The sequence below is a fragment of the Anabrus simplex genome, chromosome 4, assembly GCF_040414725.1.
Source record: "Anabrus simplex isolate iqAnaSimp1 chromosome 4, ASM4041472v1, whole genome shotgun sequence".
In the NCBI taxonomy this organism is placed as follows: Eukaryota; Metazoa; Arthropoda; class Insecta; order Orthoptera; family Tettigoniidae; genus Anabrus; species Anabrus simplex.
In genome coordinates, this window is record NC_090268.1 from 448,992,699 (window position 1) to 449,016,958 (window position 24,260).

General features: G+C 40.5%; 1 protein-coding gene across 3 annotated transcripts in view; it reads left to right on the forward strand.

The window, feature by feature from the left end:
- The window catches only part of LOC136872816 (probable cytochrome P450 49a1), a 225,947-nt gene extending 205,203 nt beyond the window's left edge, over positions 1-20,744 (forward strand). For 2 of the 3 annotated variants that reach the window (XM_068227324.1, XM_067146654.2), the window contains exons 11-12: positions 4,549-4,755; positions 20,529-20,744. In XM_068227324.1, coding sequence (XP_068083425.1) covers positions 4,549-4,755; positions 20,529-20,642 — 321 coding nt within the window. In that variant the 3' untranslated portion in view covers positions 20,643-20,744. The remainder of the gene's footprint in view (positions 1-4,548; positions 4,756-20,528) is intronic. The other variant, XM_068227325.1, reaches the window with a different exon arrangement.
- Positions 20,745-24,260: the final 3,516 nt, after the last annotated feature.

Genomic DNA, 24,260 nt, shown 5'->3' on the forward strand with positions numbered 1-24,260 from the left:
ACCATAACAGAAAGAAATTTAACAAGAAACAAACTTTTGAAATAAAAATTTCTCCAAAAAAAACAGTTCTTTCACTCCGCACTAGGGTGCACTATTGTTGATCTTCAGTAGTGTCCTCTAGAAGAGAAAGTTCACACTTCTTACTACAAGCAAAAAAAAATACGTCGAAAATGACACAGTTCAAAAACTCCAAATTTTCCACGTAGTGACATGTTCTGAGAAACTTGAAAATTAATACCGTCAATAAAGTTCAGACTTCCTCCAGCAGAGGAGTTTCAATTGGCGCACATTTTAAATTAGCGGCGTGGAGGTGTACCGCCCGGTACAATTATTATTATTATTATTATTATTATTATTATTATTATTATTATTATTATTATTATTGTTATTATTGCACGTTCGCTCTATCTATATTTCAATTAATGCACAATAATTGTCATTTGGGGGGTACATGGATGAGTAATACTATCGGCATTATTTGACCACTTACATCAAGTCCACTTCTCCTAAAATTACCTGCGCATAACGTACGATTGCACGTGTTAATAGTCTCACCTGTTGTGTTAATACAACATTTGAGAATATTTCTTAACTGCAAGGCACAGACCCATTGTGCTTGCATTGAGCGGGTCGGAAGGAGGAAACTGTTCAAGAATCGTTCATAATAATAAGTATTCAGCTAGCGAGTTTAGTGATACCCAGGGGATTAAACACACAATTAAAATCCTTGCCAATACCTCCATATCTTCACAGAGACGAAACGAAACCAGGCCTTAAACATGAGCAAGCAGGAAGCGATAGGTTGGCAATATCAAAGTGTGCCTTGGATCAAAGTAACAGTAAATATTACAAGGAAAAAACGAATCAAAGGAAGTGTAACGTTTAATTATAGAAATTTGAACTTCAGTATATTATTTCACTAGATATAATCGTAATGACAAATAGGTCATAGTCCAAGATCCAAGATCAAACTTTAACCAATGGACTTAGTCCGGCAATCACAAAGTTCTAGTGATATCAGAACAGGTATAATATTCACAGTTAGTGAAATACAAGAGAAATTACATTTGTATTTGTTTAGAAGCCCTTAGGGAGAGAGAAAAATATCTGTAAATAAGTCTCCTAGGGAGGATAGATTGGACTAGATGAATACATTGATTTGTAAGCTCAAAAGGGTAAGGAATATAAATTCGATGTTTACAACGTACGTTTTCCCTTCCACCACTACACGGGAGATTAAAAAGGTATATTACGAAAAGCCAAAGGAAGAGCAAGCTAGATGCAAAATCAAAGATAAAAAGGTAGGCAAAGCGATTACGGGGGTGGGAGATACTAGTAAATTTACAATATTAAAGTTCTTTACACAAAAATTCAGACGGGAGAAAATTACCGTTATGTCAATAAAATAATAAGAGGACACGAAGTTCACAAGATACGTAAAATGGGGCGGGGGGAGAGAGGGGCGGGCAATAGCAAGATTAAATACATTTGTCTTGGAATACAGCTCACCAGAAATGAAATCCGCAAAGCTTTCCTAGATAGTATATTTTTACAAAACTTTCATGATTAATAGTCCACCGATCATTGTAGAATATAACCCAAGTTAGAGTTAGTTTGAATAATTAGAGCGAGCAAATAGCCAAGGTCATATTGCTTGTTCCTGTCATGAATCAATCAATCACTGCTGATCTGTATTTAGAGCAGTCGCCCAGATGGCAAATTCCCTATCTGTTGTTTCCTAGCTTTCTCTTAAATGATTTCAAATAAATTGTACATTTATTGAGCATGTCCCTTGATAAGTTATGCCAATCCCTAACTCCCCTTCCTATAAACGAATATTTGCCCCAATTTGTCCTCTTGAATTCCAACTTTATCTTCATATTGTGATCTTTCCTACTTTTAAAGACACCACTCAAACTTGTCAATCAATACTGATCTGCATTTAGAGCAGTCGCCCAGATGGCAAATTCCCTATCTGTTGCTTTCCTAGCCTTTTCCGAAATGATTTCAAAGAAATTGGAAATTTATTGAACATCTCCCTTGGTAAGTTATTCCAATCCCTAACTCCCCTTCCTATAAATGAATATTTGCCCCAGTTTGTCCTCTTGAATTCCAACTTTATCTTCATATTGTGATCTTTCCTACTTTTATAAACGCCATTCAAACTTATTCGTCTACTAATGTCATTCCACGCCATCTCTCCGCTGACAGCTCGGAACATACCACTTAGTCGAGCAGCTCTTCTTCTTTCTCTCAATTCTTCCCAACCCAAACATTGCAACATATTTGTAACACTTCTCTTTTGTCGGAAATCACTCAGAACAAATCGAGCTGCTTTTCTTTGGATTTTTTCCAGTTCATGAATCAGGTAATCCTGGTGAGGGTCCCATACACTGGAACCATACTCTAGTTGGGGTCTTACCAGAGACTTATATGCCCTCTCCTTTACATCTTTACTACAACCCCTAAACACCCTCATAACCATGTTCAGAGATTGGTACCCTTTATTTACAATCCCATTTATGTGATTACCCCAATGAAGATCTTTCCTTATATTAACACCTAGATACTTACAATGATCCCCAAAAGGAACTTTCACCCCATCAACGCAATAATTAAAACTGAGAGGACTTTTCCTATTTGTGAAACTCACAACCTGACTTTTAATCCCGTTTATCAACATACCATTGCCTGCTGTCCATCTCACAATATTTTCGAGGTCACGTTGCAGTTGCTCACAATCTTGTAACTTATTTATCACTCTATAGAGAATAACATCATCCGCAAAAAGCCTTACCTCCGATTCCACTCCTTTACTCATATCATTTATATATATAAGAAAACATAAAGGTCCGATAACACTGCCCTGAGGAACTCCCCTCTCAACTATCACTTATTCGTCTACTAATGTCATTCCACGCCATCTCTCCACTGGCAGCTCAGAACATACCACTTAGTCAAGCAGCTCGTCTCCTTTCTCCCAAGTCTTCCCAGCCCAAACATTGTAACATTTTTGTAACGCTGCTCTTTTGTTGGAAATCACCCAAAACAAATCGAGATTCTTTATTTTTCATTTGTATAGTTATTGAATCAAATAATCCTGGCGAGGATCCCATACACTGAAACCATACTCTAGTTGGGGTCTTACCAGAGACTTCTCCTTTACATCCTTACTACAACCCCTAAACACCCTCATAACCATCTGCAGAGATCTGTACCCTTTATTTACAATCATATTATGTGATTACCCCAATGAAGATATTTCCTTATATTAACACATAGGTATTTACAATGATAGCCATAAGGAACTTTCACCCCATCAATGCAGTAATTGAAACTGAGAGGACTTCTCCTATTTGTGAAACTCACAGGTGCACAAACGGATGACCAGGGATTATCAGGTTTGTATTTGTCCCGGTGCACAACACACTACCAGCCACCACTAGAGTGAATGCGTTCCTCCTCACAGGGAGGACATCAGGTCGTAAAACTGTATCAATGTCGTTGACGGCTGCGGCTCAATACGGGTGAGGGGAAAGCGCTGGAAGAGAAAGGAAGGCGCCGAATTGCCGTTCTGAGTCCATTCAAAATGTCACGCACCGAGTCAGTGGCTCCGTGGTTTGGGTCACGTCGTGTATGCTTGCATTCGGAGATAGTGGGTGTGACCCCCACTGTCGGCAGCCTGAAGATTGTATTCCTGGGTTTCCCGATTTGCACAGCAGGCAAATGTTGTGGCTGTGCCTCGACTAAGGACTCGGTCGCATCCTTCCCACTCCTAGACCGTCATCGTCATAAGACCATAAGAGCCTTGAAGGCACATGAACTTTTGCAGCAACATTAAGCGTGGCCAGTTGCAGGATGGATGACCAACGACCAATGAGAAGGGCTGGGAGAGCTAGGAAGTCTCAGAAAGGATGGGAAATATCCACCCGAACTTAAGCAATATTGGGCGCGGCTAGAAACTGGATGTGACTGGTCTGTGTCGGTGCAACGTAAAACAAGTACTTAAAATATAAATGTAATTATCATGTTCGAATTTAACACTTCACTAGGTGGTGTTGGTGGTGGTGATTATTGTTTTAAGAGGAAGTATACCTGGGCAACCATCCTCTTTTTACACTAATCAGAGGAAAAACTGGAATGTGTTGCACATATGGAAAAATTAAGGTATCGGCCGAAAAAGCAGAAAGCCCACGAAGGGTGTGAAGATCAGAAACACCCTGGGTCTCGGAATTTCATCGTAGGGGTCGGAAGAAACAAGAGTTGACCAAGGGAGGTCGGATAGGATACATTAAAGTGAGAAGGCTGGTATTAGTAAGAGGAAGCAATATCAGGACTCAGCTAAGTGTCCCGCGGTTTCCAACCCATGATGCGAACCCAAGAGACAATTTACAGGAGGCAGGGAATATCCTTGGTGTTTTTCTACTGTTCCCACCCACAGCGGGAAGATATCGGACTGATGGGGCTGACTTCAGTGAGCTAAAACTAGTTAACTGAATTTCAGGAAGAAAATATAAACTATTGTAATGCAGCTCGTGTGTGTTGCAGACGAACATCTTCATGTGCCATCAGATGATGAGTCGCGACAAGAGACATTACAGTGATCCTGACAGCTTCATTCCTGAACGGTGGTTGAAGGGCAGTGAGGACCAGCACTCAGCACATCCCTTCACCACCATGCCCTTCGGCTTCGGCACCAGGATGTGTGTGGGGCGCAGATTCGCCGAGCTCGAGATCCTGATTCTTGTTGCCAAGGTAAGAGTCAGACCTGTAACGCGTATGGCAGCCGTTCTGAGGAATTACGGGATTAAGGGTGGGTTTTTACAGGCCATACAAATCATTTATCAAATATTAAATGTTTTTAGAAGACATGTTGAGCTATTTATGCATGATAATATTTACAAACTTTACCACCTATCCATAATATTAAACTACGGCTACGACCTTTTTTGCCCAATTAAATAGCACGGATTACAACCTTTCAATAGGTGGCCTTAACCTAAAACTATAGCTAATGATGAATTGAATGACAACTGCTATCATACTATTTAGATCCACAGCATCAATCCAGGAGAGGATTGGCAAAGCTAAGCACACAAGATCAAAAATGAGGTAATAGAAAGGTCCTTCGTGTTCAAAATTCAAGTGGCCCCAATTATGTTAGCATCATGTTATCCTTAGCTGAATTTTTCACTGAATTCAGTGAACTCCTTCAACGTTTCCTTACATCCACAAATATTTCTAACTCCATTTCTTTCTAATCTGCACTTCCTTCTTAAACTTCATATTTCCCCGTTTTAATATAATGGGTCCTTACTATTCCTTACCACTTTTAAGAGTAAATATCGAGTTTTACACAGCACAACAATTGATTAAAACCCATTCCATAGACGATTTAAATTTTTATTTATCATTTTCCATTTATCTTATGTCATTTTTACTCAAATTCATGCCCCCTATACTGTCATCACCGCTCCCTCTTCCAAACAAACCCCCTAATTTATATGTACAGTACCATTGCGTTTTTCAAGTGATGGCCATCTGAGAGTAGATCCCTGTCTCCTACCCACCCATAAGGATCTACAAATCTCATTCCCAATATCCCACATAACCATTCCATAGTCGTATTTAAATCCCCAATTTCCCTCCATTCAGTATCTCCTACATGGTATCCCACTGATAACAATCTCTGCTTCCTTAAACATCTTCTGTGCTGCCGTAACCAGATCCCAAATATCTCCACTATGTTAGTACCAATTCCTGCTTGCCTTACGTTCTTAGTACCAACATGGAAAAATACCACCCCAGTGGAAGGCTTTACCCTCCAAACTTCCGAGGGCCTAAATGGCCTGTACAGAAATGATTTTTTGTTGCTCTTTCCCTACCTTTCAGCATGGACGTCGGCTTGGTGGACGATAGTGCTGGAAAGGACCAACATGACACAGGACCGTACCACCCCAGCGTCGAATCAGCACAGTATCACAGACAATGAGTAAGATAAAAAGCCGGATTTATTCGATTTATCCGAAGAGGAATTGTGCGTATCGCTAGGGCGAGAGTGGTTAGTAAACATTCTAGAAACAAGTAGAATGATGGTGATGACCCAATAGCGTGCGTCTAGAGAAGTAGATCTGTGCCGTAGGTTCCAAGCCGTGACGCCGAATGTATGAAGAAACTTCCAGAAATATATAGAGAAATAGCGCGGGTGGTAGAGATAATGTAAAACCCAGTTAATGTGATTACTGGAACGAATTTCTTTCTCATATCAAGAAGTCAGACTTGCCAACTTTCAAAAGTAGAAAAATCAGGAGTATTTTTTCATTTTTTTCGGCATATCCCGACATGTTACGACATATCCCGACATGTTGCGACATATCATTGATGACGTAACTTCGAGGAATGTTTAGCACATTATACTACGCAATTATGTGACTTCTGTTATTAATTAATTATTTAATACTAAAATATTGCATGTATTTAAGCATAGGAACATATCACCCTTCATTGTAACTGCCTTAGGCCCCTTCATAAATTTCTGATCAAGATTTTTGCTCAAAGCACTGGCCTTGTTGAACGCGTTTTAAGGTTTAATTTTTTTCCAGAATAATTTTTGGGAAGCTTCCATCTGAATTGCCTTTTTTGTCCTTGTACATATGCTAAAATAGCCTCACAGTTGTAACTGTTCGCTCTCCTCATCAAAACACTAGAGGAGACGAAAGTTATTACCTGGTGATGCATGAAATATAAAATAAACTATATGTGGCTTGCCCCGCAAATTGCCACGCATATAGAATCAATTAGCATTCCATGGTTTCCCATTTCTCTATGTAATGTTTGGGCGCCAGCGATACAGTTTTAAACAAAACTGTAAAGCAAAATTTATATTTACTTGCAAAGAGACTTATGCTTAGATCACAGGGGAACAAGGGCAAAATTTATTATTTAAAGGGTAACCGCATAGCTGAATAACAAATACATTTAAAATACATGCAACAAGTACACAATACACAAGACAGCTTGCAAGCATTATAAGTCACATAAGAACAAACAAAAGATGGGAGGGAAGTGTAAAAGTTTTTCATGGCACAGACACTCTCACCCTTAAACACCGACGTCGGAAATGTTCAAGAATAAGCAGCAATATCCAACTTCAAAACAGTCCTTCTTAAGATGAGTAGGAAAAGCTTCCATATTCTGCTCCTTCACGGAGCGGAAACAATTCACAGGTAGAGTACAGACTCCGAAAGGAAGGAAAACCTTCCTACATAGTAAGTTCATGCAAGGTACTCCAGCAAGCTTGCAGATTTATACGGCGTCACAATTACTACTCGGTCCTCCACATAAACGAAGATGCAGATAGGCGGATAGCCAAGGGAGTAGTGCTCCGCCAAACAAAGAAGGTTCGCAGGAAGGGCTCCAAAACGTGTTGTGAATAACGGGCCGAAACAATCGGCTATCAGGATGTACGAAGTACCACAATCTCCACCGAGGGGCCATCCCAGAGAGCTCAGGCAACAGGAACCTCTAGATGGCTAGAACGACAAACACAGAGCCGACAGAAATTTGTAACAATTTCCACATTCAAGAAGGACCGGAGAAGGGTCGACAACGCCAGGCCGCAGGTATGCCCCGGCAGCAGCGCGAAGGTAAGGCGGGTAGCAAGCGGGGGGTAAACGGAACGGGCGTGAGGTAGAAGAAGTACAGAGCATACTAATCAATAAAATACAGTGCAACACCATATAAGGTAGTAACACAATAAGAATTCAACACTCGTAGAAAGAAACCCTCCTCAAATAAAATAGAAGAAAGGCAAGAAGCGTCCCAAAAAGGCAGCACCGAGAACTTAGCCAGGCTTGACCTGAGAGAGGTGCACCCTAAACACCCTCTCCGCCACGGGGTCCCTGAGGAACAAGGTGACCGGATTAAGGAACTGCAAAATAGTACAGGGTCCCCAAAAGCGAGGGGATAATTTTCCTGATGGTACAAAATTCCTGACAAAAACACTATCGCCGACGGCCAGGCTGACAGGTCTTCGCTCCTGATTATAACGTTGCTGTTTCCTTAAGTTAAACATCTTAAGATTAACCATAGCGCGTTTTCACGTGGCCCTAACATAAGGAGGATCAATTTTCTCCGGCAACAAATCGTTTATATTCCACAAGTTAGAAAATGGGGAATTATTGATGAAACTAAACATGAGAGAAAACGGCGACGTCTTGTGCTCTTCGTGAACCGCCGAGTTAAAGGCAAAGGTTAACCAAGGAGCCGAGGTATCCCATCTCAAAATATCCTCATGATGGAAGGCGATAAGAGCAAATTGCGGTTCACCCTCTCCGCGTACGACGGCTGAGGATAGTACGCGGAGGTAGTGACGTGCGAGATGGAGAAACCGAAAGAAGATTTCCTAAACAAATTGGATCTAAAAGCCCTCGCATTATCGGAGATTAAGGTTTGACAAGGGCCGAAGGTGCAAAAAATGCTTATCAAACACTTTACCGTCGTGTCAGTGGTAGCCAATTTGGTAGGAAACATCCACGTAAAGCGGGTAAAAGCGTCGACACAGACCAAAATAAATCTATTAGCTTCGCCCTTCGTTTTGGGTAGGGCCCCAACATAGTCGATGAATATACGCTCCATGGGGCGAGTAGCTTGAGTGGAAGACAAGAACCCTACCTTAGTATTCAGAGGCGGTTTGCTGACCCTACAAACCTTACAAGCTTTGACCAATTCTTGCACTTCACCATCCAACCCCTTCCAAATAAAGTTCTCCTGAATCTTCTCTCTGGTTTTAAACACGCCAAGGTGGCCAGCAAGAAGGGACTCATGATAATATTTAAAAATCATGGGCATCAGAACGGCGGGTACCACCGCCTTCGTCCTTTTATCGTGCCGAGAAGGGCAACACAGGACCCCGTTCCTTAAAAGGTACGGAGCGACCTGTTTCCCTTCCTCTAAATTCGGGATCACAGGTCCTAACACCGGATCTTCTCTCTGAATTTTCGCTATGTCATGATATAACAAGGGCTTGACAGACAAAAATGCCACTGAAGTAGCCAGCAAGCCAGAGGAATCAACGTCCAAAGGTTGGTCATCCTGGACATCCTCGGAAGAATACATACGGCTTAAAGAATCTGCTAACACATTAGCCGACCCCCGGATGTGTCGCACTTCAAACTGAAAGGCCGAGGTCCTGATCGCCCAACGGGCTAATCGACCAGTTTTCAGTGGTTTTCCAAGGACCCAACTCAACGCCTGGTTGTCGGTTTCCAGTTCAAATTTTACGTGCTCTAAGTACATCCTGAATTTCTCAAGGGCAAATAATACCGCCAACGCTTCAAGCTCGTATACCCAATATTTCGACTCTAGAGCGGACAGAGTCCTGGATGCATAAGCGATAGGGCGTCTACCGAATTCTGAGTCCTGTAACAAAACGGCAGCCACGGCGGATGAAGGAGCATCGGTTTACACAATAAAGGGCTTGGAAAAATCGGGCATGGCTAAGATAGAAGCGTTTGAAAACGCTAAATTAAGGTCTTCGAAAGCGACCTGGTGAGATGGTCCCCACTCAAATTTAACCTCTTTCCGACGTAGGGAGTTAAGCGGGGCCGCACGCTTAGGTAAATCCGGAATAAAAGTCCGAAAAAAATTATCATGCCCACAAACCGTGCTACCCCTTTCACATCTCGAGGAGGACAGGCAGAGACGCCGTCAGGGGATACAACATGCCCTAGGAACGACATCTGGGGCTTGGCAAAAGAGACCTTAGAAAGCTTGACGGTAAGCCCAGCCTTCCGGACACGTGTCAACACTTCCTTAAGATGCAACAGATGCTCCTCAAAACTTTCGGAATAAATCACTAAATCATCCAAATAATGATATAAGTAATTGAATTTGATATCCGAAAATAATTTATCTAAAAGCCTAGTGAGGACGGCAGCACCTGTCGAAATGACAAAGGGCAGCCGACGAAATTCATATAAATTCCAGTCGGTGGCAAACGCTGTCAGATGCCGCGACTCGGGGGCAAGAGGAATCTGATAGTAGGCCTGGTTCAGATGCAATACGGTAAAATATTTTGCCTTCCTAAACCAGGAGAAACAAGAGTGTAAATCCGGGAGCGGTACTGACTGCAACACAATTTGTTCAGAAGCCTATAATCCAGGACAGGCCTAAACCCGCCCTGAGTTTTGGGAACGAGAAATATGGGCGAAGAATACGCAGAAGTAGAAGGTTGAATAATCCCCTGGTCAAGCATCTTATGGATGATTTCCTTCAAGGCCTTCATTTTAGGCGTAGACAAACGGTAAGGGGGAATTCTAACGGGAGTCGAATCAGATACTTCAATTTTGTATTCCAAAATGTTGGTCATGCCAAATTCTTCAGACAACATATCCGAAAAGGTGTTGCACAGCTCCCTAACACTCTGAGCCTGATCCTCAGGTAGATGGCTAAGATCGCTCGCCATCTCACTCTGAGGGCGCACAATCGAACGAAGGGACACAGAGTTAGATATGCACAAGGGAATTTTTAATGATTGACAAAACTTGAACCAACAAACATCATTCTGTAAGTCCAGAACTAATCCGGAATAGGAAAAGAAATTACTTCCCAAAATAACGGGACACGACAAATCCTTGGCTACACAAAAGGAAAACTTCCACGAAAAATTAGAAACACGGATTTTACTAGTAAATGCCCCATAACATCGACCCTAGAGGAATTGGCCGATACACACAAAACAGAGACCGGTTCTAAATCAGGAAATTTAGATATCGCTTTATATGCGGCATACCATGTCTCGCTAACCAAGTATAGCACACTTCCCGAGTCCAGTAAGGCCGACACGGGTTCGCACCACATTTCCACTTTGATAAAGGGGACACTCCCATTCACATCCGCGGAGATCCGTAAGCACTCCGATGGACAATTACCATGAGTGCCATTACCCACTGGGGGATCGTGAGCCAAGAAACCCCCCTTACCTAGTCAGCTGGACGCTGACATTCCAACACAATTCCTCGCCAAGTGTCCCGCAAGTCCACACTTGAACCAGACAACATTGCCACTCCTAAGAGGGACATTGGCATTGGTTCCCCCGCCCGCCCGAAGGCCGAGAAGGGCAACGGTTACGCAAATGCTCACGTGATCCGCACTCGTAACATTTCCTCTGATTAACTGGTTTTCGTGAATCAGCAGCGCCGGCTACATTGGGCAATGACGAAATACTCCCCGTACGTAAGGTTTCCGCGTGACGAACTCCTTCAACGGTGACGACCATCGCCTCTAATTCCGAAAAATTTCGGGGATGAGCCGCGAAATATAAGCACGAACGATACAAAGGGTTTATGCCCTCAACGATAGTCGAGACAATCTGTTCTTCTGAAAAATTGAGGGCGAAAACCCTGGCGTAACTTTTGATGTAAAAAATAAAATAGCCTTGCGATTCATCATTACGCTGGATTCTGAAATAGAATGTCTGGACGAACGAATTTAAAGCCCTAGCCGTGATGAAATGAGTTAATAAATGAGCGTGGAATTGTTGGAGGGTTGTTTGTTCAGCGATAGCCTTAACAATCCTATGAAACAAAACCCCAGTCGCCAAAGGATAAATGATCTGTAAAATATGGGTGTGCGAATTACCAAAAACCAGAGCATGGTCCTAGAACTCCACCAGAAAGCGAAGAAAGGCTACCACGTCGCTAGCAGAATTGACGGAATAATGTGGGGCATCCTTCAACATTAACGTCAAGGGATGAGCGATGTTGGAGAAGGTAGAAATATTCGATGATAAATTAAATTGCAAGGGTAACTGCTCTCCGACCTCTGCATTCCCTATGGATTTGCCAGAGTCGTCTCGACTTACAGAGGGGACCGAAGGGAGAGACTTATTTTTGACTAACAGCTTCGCTAGCCACGAATCAACTTTCTCCAATAATTTAACCGCTTTCTCTTCCAAGTCTTTCATCTGGCCCCTCACCTCATCATTTAGCTCTAATGACAAAATATTCCCAATTCGCTGAACATAATGCATGTGCCGACCTGGAACCCTTCTCAACTGGTGACTAGATGCAAAATCGCTCTCCAAAAATTCCATAACCGAGATAATATCAGTTAAGTTGGTGTCTATCAGGGACGCGACACTGCCCACCTTGCCGTCAGTATAGCGAGGCACAATAACAGGCTTGTCTAAATTGGATCGCAATAATGCCTCATCATTTTTGACGCTACCTCGAGACTCGAGGTTACGAATGGACAGTTCATAAAGACATTCCTCCTTTCGGAGAGACCCCGGGTAGGCTACATCACGGGTAGTCATTATAGCAGCGGAAAAAACAAACCGAAGTACACCGTGACGGAAGGACACCGAGAGAACACCTCTCTAGAAGGATCGAGTACATCCAACACTACACCAGCCCCATTCATCCACGCTCTGCTACCAGTTGTGTTCCGTGAATATTCTTCCAATAGCATTGTTATAAGAAGCGGTAGGCGTAGGGGGCTGGATATTAAGGAGCCATGAATAAAATATGCTCAAAGTTTTATTTTACGAATATGTAAAATGCCTTCCTCCGTTTTCACAAAAATTGAAGTTATTTAACATTATTAAACCACTCACATTTAAGTAATTCTAAAACACAATAATACATAATAACCACCTTAAAACAACGAGGGAACCAGCCTTCACGAACAGGTACCAATAAACGAGAAAAAAGTTTATTTCTCCGAACAATTAGGGCGTACTCTGGCTATCTGACCACATTACAACAGAACTTACAAGGCACTCCAAACTAAGCGGAGAACACTAAACAAATTGCATACCAAAGTGTAACCAGAGTTTCCACTGGACTAGTTAATAGCCTCCGCTTTTCTAACTTCAATTATCCAAGGTATGAATTTACAGTAAATATCATTCTACACTAAAAGGAACCTTCAAAGTTACAGATTGCCCATAGCACAGACACTTCCCTTAAGGGGAAAACATTAAAAATACATGTTGTTTCTAAACACCATTTAGAGCTCTGAAATAGTAGCTAAAACGTTACAAGTTTACAATGTAACCGTACAACAGGGTTACAGATTCCATTCAGTATTTATTATTATTATTATTATTATTATTATTATTATTAACCCGATTCATTAGATTTTATATATTCTGTTTCTCATCATTTAGACTGTAATAATTAGGTATCACGTATATTATTGTATTTCATCATAGGTTAAGTGAATATGTTTGTAATTATTCTGTATTGTAGTAAGTGAGATTTGTTGGTTTCATATTGTCATGCTGTGGCTTGTAACTTTGGCTAGATGAGCTGGCATAGTATTTTGCAATCGAGGCTATGTTTAACTGTGCAAGGAGATTTCCCGGTGACGCATTCAGCATAGTCATTCTCGGACCGCTTGGGTACGCTTAGACGACACATGACTGATGACATCAGTGCGTGGACACGTGATTGCGACCAAGTGTCAGTATTCGCCAGCTACTGTATGTGGAAGTGGAAGGGATGAAGAGTGAGTGGGGAGATGAGTCGTCATCGCGAGGTGATATAAGGTGATGCTTCGATGGGGAGAGGTACTCAGTTCATAGTATCATAAGCAGTTCATATTGTGCAGATCATATGTAACAGTCAGATGTATCAAATGGAAGAAGTGGTCTTAGTGTGATGGTCAGAGCTAAGAGTTGTGTTTGAAGAGGTAATCATCGAGGAAGTCTACAAGTGGTGCTTGTATCCGAGCAGAGACGGGTACTATGCTGATAAAGAAACATCATCTTCTTGTGAGGATGGACTTCACAAGATGTTTCAATAATATTTTCCAATTATTTAAAATATATTGAGTGGACGTAATTACATTGGAGCTCCCTACACGCGTACATGGTATGTAGGCCAACTCCTTGTTATATAAGAAGATTACAACAGACGGCTCCCGACTTCAGCTCACAGGTTTTCCCAAGAATTTCAAGTTCAACCGCGGTGTATGCAGACAACAGGTAATTAAAGCATCAGACATGTTATGCATTCATAACATGAAGAAGAGTGTAATCAGCGGCGATATCACATCTCACTTCAAGTTCATGCCAATAGTTTTTTTTGTTTAGATTAAATTTTCCTTTTATTAGTACCGCAAATCTCACGATATATTTCTTTGGTTAAATTAAAAGACGTCAATGATTGTTCATTGTGACGTAAATTTAGTCATAAACTCAGTTTTATTTTTTAATTATAATAAGTGATTCCAGTTCCATGTACAATCCTCAATTGTGGAAATGCAACAGTAATTTAATATTGTCCTGATCCATATCCCTGTATATTGCCAGAAATGTGAGTTTATCACCTCACGCCTTGAGATAATTGATATAAGAGGTATGCTCTACCGAATTTTGTTGTTTTTCTTAAAAAAGCAACTGGCGCTCAAACAAATGTTATTTATATTGTGTGGAAGATATGAAGGTATAAGAGTAGTGGTTGGAGTAGCCACAAAGTGTCGCCAGCAACGTGGGACTCGAAAGGTTCAGAAAAAGTGTTTCTGAATGGCAATATACATGGATCAGTTCTTTTAATGAGTACGCACATGTTAAATTCACCGAGTAATGTTAGGAAGGTCATTTTGTTGAAGTTTGTATTTAAGGGGTAATGTCAGAGGAAGTGCAAGGGGAAATAGCTTTGAGATCGCGAAAAATTAGTAGGAAACCGAAGATGGACAAGGATAGCAATATGCAGTCAGGTGATGAGGCTGAGGTTATTGTGTCCAAGGAAATCCAAGGTGGTAACATAAATAGGAAGTTGGTGACTAAGGTGGGGCCTGCTGAAAGTCAGAATATAGTAGAAACTGAGGAAAACGCTGTCACTCAAGATCAAAGTAAAGGGGTGATTGACCTTGGTTTATTTAATTTGCTGATGTCCAAAATGACTGAGCAGAATAATATCATTAGTGAGAAAATTGAATCTCAGAATAATATTATGAGTGAGAAAATTGAAACGGTTATTAGTGAGAAAATTGAATCTCAGAATAATATTATGAGTGAGAAAATTGAAACGGTTATTAATGAGAAAATTGAATCTCAGAATAATATTATGAGTGAGAAAATTGAATCTCAGAATAATATTATGAGTGAGAAAATTGAAGCGGTCATTAGTGAGAAAATTGAAGCTCAGGGTATTAGTATTAATAAGAAGATCGATGATGTTAGTAATAAGATAGATCATAAGGTGTTAGAACTAAGTAAGCAAATTAATAATTTAGAAAGTAAGGTAAATAGGGAGTGTAGTGACATCAGAGCTGAGATGGAATTGGGTCGGAGCAATCTCCATACGGAAATAGAGCAAGTTAGTGAGACATGCATCAAACAAGGGCATAAGATTGATGAATTAGGTGCCAAGATCGAGTCTAATAAAGGAGAAATCAATGAGTTAGTAGAAGAAAGGTTTGAAAAGATAACCAATACCGTGGGGCAAGAAACTAGGAAATGTATTAGTAGGGTAGAACATGTGGAAAGAAAACTTGGAGAAGTAGGTGATCTAGAGAGTGAACAAAAATCATTATCACAGAAGGTGAGAGAATCGGAAGAAAAATTACAGGAGAAGTTAAGAAAAATTGAAGAAAAGGCTGAGGAAACATTGGAAGAAAAATTTCTGAGTTGCCAGAGAGTACTCCAGAAAGAAGTGCGTGATAGTAGAAATGTACGTGAAATAATTGTAAATAATGGTTTAATCACTAGAGATCATGATTTACCTAAGTTTTCTGGGAAAGAATTCAACCCGATGGAATTTATGAGAGTAGTAGAGAAGAAATTTGCTGTTCAATTAAGAGACAATATTATTAGCTGGGAAACTGTATTGGAGATCTTATCTAATGCTTTCGTAGGAGAGACTAAGTCTTGGTTTCAAGTATATAAAAGCTCGATGTCTAGTCTAACTGAATTTAAGGAGAAATTCATGGCTAAATTTTGGAGTGAAGGTGTTCAGAGTAGAGAGAGAGAGAGAGTAATGTTTGGCAGGTATAATTCTAACGAGGGTGTTAGAATGACTGAATACTTTTTGGCTCATGTTTTGGTGTGGAGAAATTTAGAATGTATTGGACCTGAGGCTGATATAGTTAGACTTATGGCTAAGCACTATCCCGATAGAATAAGAGAAGCTGTTTGTATGCAAAGAGTGGAGACTATTAAGGAAATGGAGATTTTGTTGGAAAGTTTTGATGCTTTAGGTAGTAGCTTGAATAATAGTAGGACACTAAATAGGAATGTAGAAGGAAGGGGTAACCAATCTAATAATCAGGACAGGCCTATGAATAATCGTAACTACAGAAGAGAATATCAGGAGAGACCTAATAATAATTTCCACAGGGAGAGAAATTATCAGAATAGTTCGGAAAATTTCAGGACTGGGAGGCGTGATTATGGTAATCAACCAGAAGCTGGGAGGCGAGAGAATACAGGCCATAATAATAATAATAATGACGCTAGAGGAAATAGGCAACAGGGGAGGCCGACTGAGGTGTGTAACCAACAAGTCGTAACTGAACCAAGTACTTTAAACGCGCAACGGACTGTATAAACAGGTCACTGAGACAGTCCGTAAATGGTGAGTTCACGTATAAGGTAGATAAGTATGGCAATGTCGACCAGCCTATAGTTGTAAGTGAACATGATTGTGACCTAAGTAGCAATAATTCAAATGTTTTAAGTGACGACTTAATCGTAGACAATAAATTTTATAAGTGTAATTTAAATTTAGATATAAGGCAAGATTTGTTAAGTGATCTTATATTATGTAATGAGGATAATTTAAGTAGTGTTACTGTTACACCGACGATTGAACTGCTGATATGGGGCAGAAAAGTTAAGATTTTGTTGGACTCTGGTAGTGAGAAGTCATGTGTAAATTCCAAGCTGTATGAGGAAGTTTTGAAAGAGAAGTATGAGGTAGCGGAAATTCCAGTGAGGAATACGTTCATCGTAACAGCTGTTGGAAACAAGTCTCAAAGAGTGAATAAACAAATAGCTGTCCCCATTAGCATAAGTGGAGAATGTATTTTCCAACCATGCTTAGTTGTGCCTAATTTAGTTTATGCCGTTATTTTAGGTACCGACTGGTTAACGTGTCACAAGGCTAAATTAAATTTTGATCTGTGTAATGTCAATCTTATTTGGGGAAAGAGTAGCAGGGAAGTCAGTTTACCGTATGATGTTTTGTCAGAAATTAGTGCGAATAAAGTGTGTTCTAGTACGGAAGGATCTTGTGAAATTCCTAATATTAGGAAAAATATTGATGTCTGCCATGTGTCTATACAGAGAGATTCTAGAGATGAATTGTATGAGACAGTGGAGAAATGTAATTTAGCGGAAAGTCAGAAGGACGAATTGTGTGAATTATTGATATCACATTGTGATGTTTTTAGTGACCGGCCTGGTAGAACACATCTTTACGAACACAAATTTATATGCATGATAATTTTTGTAGGATTAAATTGGATGAATTTGAGCTTGGTGACAAGGTTTTACTCAGAGTGCCACTCCCGTCATCAGCAGAAGCTGGTCAATTTTCTAAGTTTTTCTTGTTATATCAGGGATACTTCACCGTAGTGAAATGGATTGGGAAATGTGCTTATTCATTAGAAGACAAGGAAGGAAATATCGTAGGCACATACAATATAAGAAATCTTAAGAAATATATCATGTGAGTTTGTTGATTAATTTTCATTATTATGTTAATTCACCATATTTTATGAAGCTGGCATTGCGAACAGGACTTCAGTGAAATTAGCGTGTGTTGTGATATTAAGTGAAGCACGGCAGTGCAATAAACTCCAGTGCTTGGAGACAGTGTATATAATAAAATGTCTTCGAGAATTACTTTTGAACACTCAATGAACGTTTGAAACGACAGAAGTGAGAAAGAAATGTAATCTGTATGTAAATAATACTGTATAATCAAAGTGAAAATGATAATTGATAAATGTTTTATATGTGTAACAACGAACATCCAGATGGATGATACTATGTACCAAATTTGTAAAGGGCATTTTTATACATGTATCTATGGTGTACTCGATTTCAGGTGATTGTGTAGATATTTCATGAATCAATCGATTCATTTAATCGATTATTTCATGAGGGAGGCGTTCTGTAACCGTACAACAGGGTTACAGATTCCATTCAGTATTTATTATTATTATTATTATTATTAACCCGATTCATTAGATTTTATATATTCTGTTTCTCATCATTTAGACTGTAATAATTAGGTATCACGTATATTATTGTATTTCATCATAGGTTAAGTGAATATGTTTGTAATTATTCTGTATTGTAGTAAGTGAGATTTGTTGGTTTCATATTGTCATGCTGTGGCTTGTAACTTTGGCTAGATGAGCTGGCATAGTATTTTGCAATCGAGGCTATGTTTAACTGTGCAAGGAGATTTCCCGGTGACGCATTCAGCATAGTCATTCTCGGACCGCTTGGGTACGCTTAGACGACACATGACTGATGACATCAGTGCGTGGACACGTGATTGCGACCAAGTGTCAGTATTCGCCAGCTACTGTATGTGGAAGTGGAAGGGATGAAGAGTGAGTGGGGAGATGAGTCGTCATCGCGAGGTGATATAAGGTGATGCTTCGATGGGGAGAGGTACTCAGTTCATAGTATCATAAGCAGTTCATATTGTGCAGATCATATGTAACAGTCAGATGTATCAAATGGAAGAAGTGGTCTTAGTGTGATGGTCAGAGCTAAGAGTTGTGTTTGAAGAGGTAATCATCGAGGAAGTCTACAAGTGGTGCTTGTATCCGAGCAGAGACGGGTACTATGCTGATAAAGAAACATCATCTTCTTGTGAGGATGGACTTCACAAGATGTTTCAATAATATTTTCCAATTATTTAAAATATATTGAGTGGACGTAATTACATTGGAGCTCCCTACACGCGTACATGGTATGTAGGCCAACTCCTTGTTATATAAGAAGATTACAACAGACGGCTCCCGACTTCAGCTCACAGGTTTTCCCAAGAATTTCAAGTTCAACCGCGGTGTATGCAGACAACAGGTAATTAAAGCATCAGACATGTTATGCATTCATAACATGAAGAAGAGTGTAATCAGCGGCGATATCACATCTCACTTCAAGTTCCATGCCAATAGTTTTTTTTGTTTAGATTAAATTTTCCTTTTATTAGTACCGCAAATCTCACGATATATTTCTTTGGTTAAATTAAAAGACGTCAATGATTGTTCATTGTGACGTAAATTTAGTCATAAACTCAGTTTTATTTTTTAATTATAATAAGTGATTCCAGTTCCATGTACAATCCTCAATTGTGGAAATGCAACAGTAATTTAATATTGTCCTGATCCATATCCCTGTATATTGCCAGAAATGTGAGTTTATCACCTCACGCCTTGAGATAATTGATATAAGAGGTATGCTCTACCGAATTTTGTTGTTTTTCTTAAAAAAGCAACTGGCGCTCAAACAAATGTTATTTATATTGTGTGGAAGATATGAAGGTATAAGAGTAGTGGTTGGAGTAGCCACAACAATAGATACATTCTAATACCTCAGGCCTATCCCATACGTAGACATTACAAGGAATGAAACGAAGTCCCAGTCTCTTACCTTCACGCTACGTGACTGGGGACGAAATGCCAGAGAAAAGAGCCCGTCAAGGGAGCTCACAGCTCAAGTGCCAGCAGGCAATTGCACGAGGCAGAGGCTACACCACAAGTCGCGGCCAAGGTCAAATCTAACGCAACTCCTCAAGGAGCGAGGAGAGAGGGGAAGGGCCGTAAGGCGAAGAGAGGGGGCGTCGATCCAAGAGCGGCGCTTCAGAGCGAGATCTTTCTCGATTTCTCTGAAGCCATGCGGGGGGGGGGGGGAGCAAGGGCAAAATTTATTATTTAAAGGGTAACCGCATAGCTGAATAACATATACATTTAAAATACATGCAACATGTACACAATACACAAGACAGCTTGCAAGCATTATAAGGCACATAAGAACAAACAAACGATGGGAGGGGAGAGTAAAAGATTTTCATGGCACAATAAATAAAAATCATATTGTCATATTTAAGAACACCACTGTTATGCCAATGATTACTGAACATCAATACTCTCCATTTATTTAAGGAACGAGGAAAACCTGGGGTTCCTAAAAACTACACGAATACTAAATCTCAAAACCCACATCGGGAGATACGACCCTGCGATCAAGAGAGAGGGAGGAAGGAAGAAAAATAGTGAGTCTCCGGCTTAAATCGGGGTAAATGGACAAGTTATTAGTTTCAGTTAAGGTACTTGCACTCCGTCAACAGCGTAATTATAATTCAGAGGACTTTGAGAAACTTACAACCTAAACGGAGATGATCGAGCAAAACGTCTAACTGATGATCACAGTTGTCAAAAGGATTCTCCAATTCGTCCATAGACTGCCGTAATTACTTCCTTATTTGTGTATTTTACATGTTTGTGTCCTCATGTTTGGTGTTATATTTCTGCCTCACGTCATTTTCTCCCTTTTTCAGATTATACGCAATTTCACTCTGGAGTACAACGAGGGCGACAAACTTACTATAGAGTGTCGGGCCATCAATACGGTGACATCACCTCTAAACTTCAAGATGGTAGATCGCGAATGATGCAGTCACAAGATACGTCACGCTCCCTTATCTGCTCAAAAAATGTTGTTAAATAAATGAAATTTGTATTACCTGGTTAAATATAAACCCTCATTTTCTGCCCGTCTTTTTCTTATTGTTATCATTCACCTGCCGTTTATTCAACACTCCGCTGCGTCGTGGCTACAAACTGGGTCACAAATGTGGATTTGACCCTGTATTGTGTTTAATGGCTTTGCCCTTCGAAACGCCAAACGAGTATTGAGGAATGAACTCACTCCTTTGTGTTTGTTAGATGGTTGATGTTGTGCTGTGCTTTGTATCTGTCCTTTTCCTGGCGTTTATCCCAAAGTATGGGGGTTCGCTGTTTTCTACATATCCTCCCTTTCGTCCTATTGGTGACATCTTCAGGTTTTAAACCAACGTCACGCATGTCGGACTTGATATTGTAAGTACACCGTTTTAAAGGCCTTCGCTGTGCTTGTATTCTCCCAGGATCAACTTGGAGAGCAGTTTTAGCAACTGAGCCATCCTGCCTTCTCATAACGTGACCGTACCAGCGGACACGCGTTTCCCTCACTTTCTCCACAATTGGAGCTTTTGTCGAACATATTCATTTCTTATGAGGTCACATCGAGTCAGTCCAAGAGTCCATCGAAGCATCTTCATTTCCATTGTATGAAGAGTCTGCTCATGCCTTTTTTGTCATTGGGCGACATTTTCCCCGTAAATAAATGCTGGACGTACCACGGCCATGTAATTTTTTGTCTTCAGATGGTGAGGCATCCTTTTATAGCAGAGGACTCCGGTGACTTGTCTCCACTTGAGCCAAGCTCCATTTGCCCGCGTTCGGGTATCAAAAGTGGAACCACGGTACGAAGTGACAACTGACCCTAGGTATTTTAAATACATGGTTTTCTGCAAGTCTTCATTATTTAATCTTATGGTCCCACTAGTTTGGGAACCATATTCTAGGTATTCGGTTTTATGGGTATTGAAGCACAGACCATACTCAGCTAATTTGTCGCTCCAAGTTTGCGTCACGTTGCTGTATCCAAGCAGAGGGTGAATAATAATGGTGATAGAGCTGAGCCCTGAAGTCCACCCACGGTGATATCAAAAGACGGGGATATTCCAGCTGGACTCCGGGCCACACTAGTTGCATTGTGATATATAGGTTGTACCCATCTGATATAGGCTTGCGGGACTTCATGACTACGAAGAACTCCACAGATGAGGCCATGTGTAACCCGGTCAAATGCTTTTCCTAGGTCCAGGATTGCCATGTGTACACTCTTCTGCCTCTTCCTCGTTTTTCCATCAATAGACGCGTGGCAGGTTTGGCATCGATGGTGCTTCAGCCCTTAATAAATCCACACTGGTTGGATGTTACTGTGACAATGTTTCTGAGCACTAGACATAGGCGAAGATCGAAGCACAAGACCCTCTGAATCGAAGGCTAAATATATGACGTCACATGCAAACTCTGTTATAAGATGGCGCCGTGTTGACTCGTGCGCTCATTTGGAAGTTAGCTGTCCTCGTGAATACATCATGGTCAGTTGTATAGAATAACAAATGTAAAAGAAATATATCAGGATTCGAAAAAAACGTACGAAAGGAAGATGTGAAAAAGACAATATTTGTCTTTTATTTCTAATGAGTAAGTCTAGAAAACCATCACGGCCTGTTACAATAGCGACAGCCTCTAACCGGCACCACCCTATAGGACCCCAGTACATCCTAGCGATGATGAGGTTAATAACCTTACCCACCAGCAGAGGTAAAAAAGAAAAAAGAGAGAAGAAGAGAGAGAGAGAGAGAGAGAGGGGAGAGAGAGAGAGGCACAGCCTGGTGTGAAGGTTGCTATTGTGTCCGCCCCCAATGGGTAAATAAAGCGAACACAAAAGAGAACAAGGGGCAAAAGTAAAACAACAAGTCACCGTACATCAAAAAATAAAGGATAAAAACAACGCCAGCCAACAACATGATACTAAAATTACCCAAAAGGAAAAATAGAGACACTTACCCAGAACGAAGAGGAAAAGCGGCTTAAGGCCCGTGGACACCCAAACAAAGAAATAGTTGCAGCGCTGCACCAAATGTGGTAAATGAAAACCAACTTTTAAGTGATATGAAAGAAAACTTTAATAGGAATTAAAATGAGAGGTAACAATTCAAAAAGATAATATCTGGAGGAAACCTAGGTTCATCATTAAAGGAGAAGATTAAAGTCAGATAATAACTTGAACCAGGTGTTAAAGAAAGTAAATACTCGTTTAACAGTAATTGGATTAACTTGCAAGAACTTAATATGTTTAGTTAATAAATAGCCAACAAGGCAGCTTTAAATAAGAAAATGTAAACTTCATTTAACCAATAATAAAGGAACTAATCAGTAAATATCAACAAGGAAATAACAGTGACCTCCATACCTCAAACAAGATAAGTAAAATATTGATTTAAATGTGATCGATCACGCGTTAAAAAGAAAAACAAATACCATACTTAGTAAACAATCAGTAGTTCCATGACCTTTAGGCCGGTTGCCTTTTAACTTTACCACAACTCATTCCAATTTCTACCAAGGGCAATTTCCAAGGTCACACGAAAATAATGGTAGAAGCTACAAATTTCGCCCGGACAAGTTACGAGGCGAAACAGCGAAGAGGTAGGCCGAAGTTAATCATTTTATATGAAAGAAAAGCCAACGATACCAGGCAACAAAAATATTTCATCCTAGAAAAACACACGAACCAACAACAACCGCCATTAAAAACAAAGCCGCCCACAACAATTACCCAAACACCGTTGCCATAGTAACGAAAAGCAAAGCACAGTCTACAAATAAGAAGGAAAACAAACGGTTTTAAAATAAAATATCACAGAAATCCCAGAAACAACGCAATAAAACAAGTAAGGAGAAATAACTCCCAGAAGGCAAGGAACCAGAAGGAAAGGTAACCCCGCTGCCTTGGAAACAGCGCCTTGGTTCACACTTTAAGGTACAATCAAAGTGCAAAAAAACTTTTACTTAATTTTAAGATAAACATACTAATTTCTTTCACCGTGCGAACTGCATTCTAAAATGATTAATTGCCGAAACCGTTTCCTATGGTTCACAGACGCACACGATATCCAGCACAAATTTCGAAGAGAAAGTCTTAATCCCTATTATTATTATTATTATTACTATTATCTTGAAGTGCCCCGAAACACATCAATCTTCTTGCTTTCCCAGAATTACTTTAATCCAAAACAGTTGCATACCTTTGAGTCCAGAAAAATTGAGAAGCTCAAACCTGGCCATTGTTATTGAAGAGCGGCCACCACGAGGCCGTGAACTAAAGTTGTTCACCAAGGATCCTGGAGAATTATCGTAGCAAAAACATAGTCCAATTAAACAGTAGGAGGCCAGCAACTAATGCAATAAGGGATTATCCCTCTTAAGTATGTCCTCACGGGGGTTTTAGCACAACCACCCGCCGCATAGCGGATCACACACATTCACGTCCATCCATGGCGGCTGCAGAACGCCAACTCAACTCGGAAGTAGTCGCGGGTCGTCCGCACTAGACTCGCCTGGCACCACTCGCGCACTCGCAGTAGGCACAGACACGGTACCCAGAACAGCAGCGC